Source organism: Oncorhynchus mykiss, chromosome 22 (assembly GCF_057628025.1).
Source record: "Oncorhynchus mykiss isolate SJ-2025 chromosome 22, ASM5762802v1, whole genome shotgun sequence".
In the NCBI taxonomy this organism is placed as follows: Eukaryota; Metazoa; Chordata; class Actinopteri; order Salmoniformes; family Salmonidae; genus Oncorhynchus; species Oncorhynchus mykiss.
In genome coordinates, this window is record NC_143043.1 from 55,047,447 (window position 1) to 55,052,446 (window position 5,000).

The 5,000-nt window shown below is 43.2% G+C and overlaps 1 protein-coding gene across 1 annotated transcript in view; it reads left to right on the forward strand.

The window, feature by feature from the left end:
• LOC110519289 (neuropilin-2) overlaps window positions 1-5,000 on the forward strand; it is a 187,742-nt gene that overhangs the window by 22,848 nt on the left and 159,894 nt on the right. The window contains 1 exon segment of the mRNA XM_090215093.1: window positions 866-1,043. Coding sequence (XP_090071219.1) covers window positions 866-1,043 — 178 coding nt within the window.

Consider the following 5,000-nt stretch of genomic DNA (forward strand, 5'->3'; position numbering starts at 1 on the left):
TGTGGGGGGGGGGGGGACTAGTGTGTGTGTGTGTGTGGGGGGGACTAGTGTGTGTGTGTGTGTGTGGGGGGGGGGACTAGTGTGTGTGTGTGTGTGTGTGGGGGGGGGACTAGTGTGTGTGTGTGTGTGTGTGTGTGTGTGTATGTGGGGTCAGAACGGATGCTTTGTGAGCCTCTCCATCTAACTCACAGCGTTAACCCGACCCCTGACCTCTAACACAGAGACAGCTTGTCTGTCACTTCCTGTCTCAGTGTTCCGCTACCGACAGTGAGGTCATTATACAACAGACAGGCAGAGAGTGCACTACTGTGATCCTGTGTGTCCTTTAGGTTTACTGACTGGTCTGCTACAGCACAGTGAGAATACAGTGTGGACAGTTTAACCCTCAACATAGATTTGCTAGGGAGGATCGTTCAACAGTGGTAGATGTCGTGGTGATATTCAAGCTGTTCTCCGTTCCCGAATAGCTGAGTTTCCTTTTGTCAAGTCCAGGAAGTATGACATTGTCAGGCCCTGCGGTTTTGGGATGAGGAGGTATAGTCTCTTCCCACAGACATTAGTAGACCCAGAACTTTACCAAAGACTAAACTAGATAAGGTTTTATTATCTCACATTCTGACTGAAAACCTCTGTGTTGTCTGTCCTCACGTTCTGACTGAAAACCTCTGTGTTGTCTGTCCTCACGTTCTGACTGAAAACCTCTGTGTTGTCTGTCCTCACGTTCTGACTGAAAACCTCTGTGTTGTCTGTCCTCACGTTCTGACTGAAAACCTCTGTGTTGTCTGTCCTCACGTTCTGACTGAAAACCTCTGTGTTGTCTGTCCTCATGTTCTGACTGAAAACCTCTGTGTTGTCTGTCCTATAGGTGAGGCGTGTGGCGGACATTTTGATGCCAGCAACGCCGGGTACATCACCACCCCAGGGTACCCTCTGGAGTACCCCCCTCATCAGAGCTGTCGCTGGGTCGTCACCGCCCCAGAACCTTCCCAGCGTATTGTCCTCAACTTCAACCCCCACTTTGAACTGGAGAAACTGGACTGCAGGTGAGACAGAGAAGGAGATCTATACTGTTTATATCCAACACCACAGAGAGATCTGTTCTGTGTATATCCAACACAATTTCCAGCTCCCTGCTGTTTCTGTCTCAGTTTCCCTCATAACAAGCTCTTGGCGTTATCTCTCTGTTATCACCCACACCATCTTCGCCTTCTCTCTGTAATCTCCCACACCATATTCCCCATCTGTCTGTAATCTCCCACACCATGTTCCCCATCTCTCTGTAATCTCCCACACCATATTCCCCATCTGTCTGTAATCTCCCACACCATATTCCCCATCTCTCTGTAATCTCCCACACCATATTCCCAATTTCTCTGTAATCTCCCACACCATATTCCCCATCTCTCTGTAATCGCCCACGCTACATTCCCCATCTCTCTGTAATCTCCCACACCATATTCCCAATTTCTCTGTTATCTCCCACACCATATTCCCCATCTCTCTGTAATCTCCCACGCCATATTCCCCATCTCTCTGTAATCTCCCACACCATATTCCCCATCTCTCTGTAATCTCCCACGCTACATTCCCCATCTCTCTGTAATCTCCCACACCATATTCCCCATCTCTCTGTAATCTCCCACGCTACATTCCCCATCTCTCTGTAATCTCCCACACCATATTCCCAATTTCTCTGTTATCTCCCACACCATATTCACAATTTCTCTGTAATCAAATTCCACATCAACAACAACAACAACCACAGAATTCTAGAACCCTAGAGAATCAGTGGAGTATTGGGAGCATTCCATTCCATATGCCTGACATCAGTTCTGTTTCTTCTACCCTCTATTGGTAAGTCAGAGAAGCACAGCCAGATTCCAGACCGTCCGTTATTTTGGGAAGAGATAGACCATTGTCCAACTCTCCAAACTTCACATAGAATACCGTTGTATCAGCGGGCACTGAGCTGCATATACACGTATAAGGCAACATACACAACCAGTCAAAAGTTTAGACACACCTACTCATTCAAAGGTTTTTCTTTATTGTGTACTATTTGCTACATTGTAGAATAACAGTGAAGACATCAAAAAACTATTAAATAACACATATGGAATCATGTAGTAACCAAAAAAAGTGTTAAACAAATCAAAATATATTTTATATTTCAGATTCTTCAAAGTAGCCTCCCTTTGCCTTGATGGCAGCTTTGCACACTCTTGGCATTCTCTCAACCAGCTTCATGAGGTAGTCACCTGGAATGCATTTCAATTAACAGGTGTGCCTTCTTAAAAGTTAATTTGTGGAATTTCGTTCCTCCTTAATGCGTTTGAGCCAATCAGTTGTGTTGTGACAAGTTAGGGGTGGTATAGAGAAGATAGCCCTATTTAGTAAAAGTCTGTAGTATGGCAAGAACAGCTAAAATAAGCAAAGAGAAATGACAGTCCATCATTACTTTAAGACATGAAGGTCAGTCAATGCAGAACATTTCAAGAACTTTGAAAGTTTCTTTAAGCGCAGTTGCAAAAACTATCAAGTGCTGTGATGAAACTGGATCTCATGAGGACCACCACAGGAAAGGAAGACCCAGAGTTACCTCTGCTGCAGAGGATAAGATCAATAGAGTCAGAAATTGCAGCCCAAATAAATGCTTCACAGAGTTCAAGTAACAGACACATCTCAACATCAACTGTTCAGAGGAGACTGTGTGAATCAGGCCTTCATGGTCGAATTGCTGCAAAGAAACCACTACTAAAGGACACCAATAAGAAGAGACTTTCTTGGGCCAAGAAACACAAGCAATGGACATTAGACCGGTGGAAATCTGTCCTTTGATCTGATGAGTCCAAATGGGAGATTTTTGGTTCCAACTGCCGTGTCTTTGTAAGACGCAGAGTAGGTGAACGGATGATCTCCGCATGTGTGGTTCCCATCGTGAAGCATGGAGGAGGTGGTGTGTTGGTGTGGGGGTGCTTTGCTGGTGACACTGTCGATGATTTATTTAGAATTCAACACTTAACCAGCATGGCTACCACTGCATTCGGCAGCAATGCACCATCCCATCTGGTTTGGGCTTAGTGGTACTATCATTTGTTTTTCAACAGGACAATGACCCAACACACCTCCAGGCTGTGTAAGGGTTATTTGACCAAGGAGAGTGATGGAGTTCTGCATCAGATGACCTGGCCTCTACAATCCCCCGACCTCAACCCAATTGAGATGGTTTCTGATGAGTTGGACAGCAGAGTGAACGAAACCCAGCCAACAAGTGCTCAGCATATGTGGGAACTCCTTCAAGACGGTTGAAAAAGCATTCCAGGTGAAGCTGGTTGAGAGAATGCCAAGAGTGTGCAAAGTTGTCATCAAGGCAAAGGGAGGCTACTTGAAGAATCTCAACTATAAAATATATTTTGACTTGACACTTTTCTGGTTAATTTATTTCTTTATTTTGGACTATTTGCTACATTGTAGAATAACAGTGAAGACATCAAACCTATGAAACTTTGTTGGTTAATACAGGAGTGTCCAACAGCCTCTCTCTCTCCGCCATTCTTCCATTTATTAACAAGCCATCAATAATACAAGGATATGTTTCTGAAATAGAGATTTATGGCTCAGGATGCTTCCCGACAGTCTTTTGGAATGAGAACATTAATCTTTTAGCAGCTGTTGTTGAAAGACACTCTGCTGCTCTTATTCAGTAGCACAGGAGTGATAGAAACACAGATTGTTGACTTTGAAGTTGTATTGTCACCTTGTTCTTTTTCTTCCTCGCTCATTCCCAATAATGCAATACTCAATATCAGTAGTACTATAAAAACATTCATGAAAAAAGTTAAGTACAACAAAAAAACACGAGAAATATAAATAATAACACAAGGAAGGAAGTAAGTATATACAGGGTCAGTTCCAATACCATATTTACAATATGGATACTGAATTGGTAGGGTTAGATATGTATAGGGGTAAGGTGGCTAGGCATCAGGATATATGATAAACATTGGTCAATGGAGGCTCCTCAGAGGAGGAAGGGGAGGACCGTCCTCCCCAGTGAATTTCTTATGAATTCAAATTGGGAAACATAAAAAAAGTTAGCATTTTTAAATAAAACTATACTAAATATATTCACGTCACCAAATTATTGATTAAAACACACTATTTTTCAATGACAGTCTACAGTAGCCTCAACAGCACTCTTTAGGGTAGCACCATGGTGTAGCTGGAGGACAGCTAGCTTCCGTCCTCCTCTGGGTACATTGACTTCAATACAAAACCTAGGAGGCTCATGGTTCTCACCCCCTTCCATAGACTTACACAGTAATTATGACAACTTCCTGAGGACGTCCTCCAACCTATCAGAGCTCTTGCAGCATGAACTGACATGTTGTCTACCCAATGAAAGGCTCAGAGAATTAATCTAGTACTGAAAGCATAAGCTACAGCTAGCTAGCACTGCAAATAATAAAATGTGGTAAGTAGTTGACTCAAAGAGAGCGAAAGAAGATAGTTGAACAGTTTTCAATGAATTATTTTCTTTAAAAATGAAGGAGTTGCAAGAGAAAGAGATTTCATAATTTGTTAAAACTTTCCCCTTTCACTTAATTAGCTAGCGAATGCAGCTAGCTAGTTTAGCCTACTCAACCAACCAGCTCAAACAGAGAGAGATGCTATGTTAGCTAGCTGGCTATGGCTATCCAACAGAGAGGGATGCTATGTTAGCTAGCTGGCTATGGCTATCCAACAGAGAGAGATGCTATGTTAGCTGGCTGGTTATGGCTATCCAACAGAGAGAGATGCTATGTTAGCTAGCTGGTTATGGCTATCCAACAGAGAGAGATGCTATGTTAGCTAGCTGGCTATGGCTATCCAACACTGGAACTCTTCTATGTCAATGTAAGCTTTATTAATTTATTGCCACCCACCGGTGTAACTGCTGAACTGCTTGCTGACTCTCTACTGTATTGCATGATGAAAGTGGGTTTACTAATGCGCTAGTT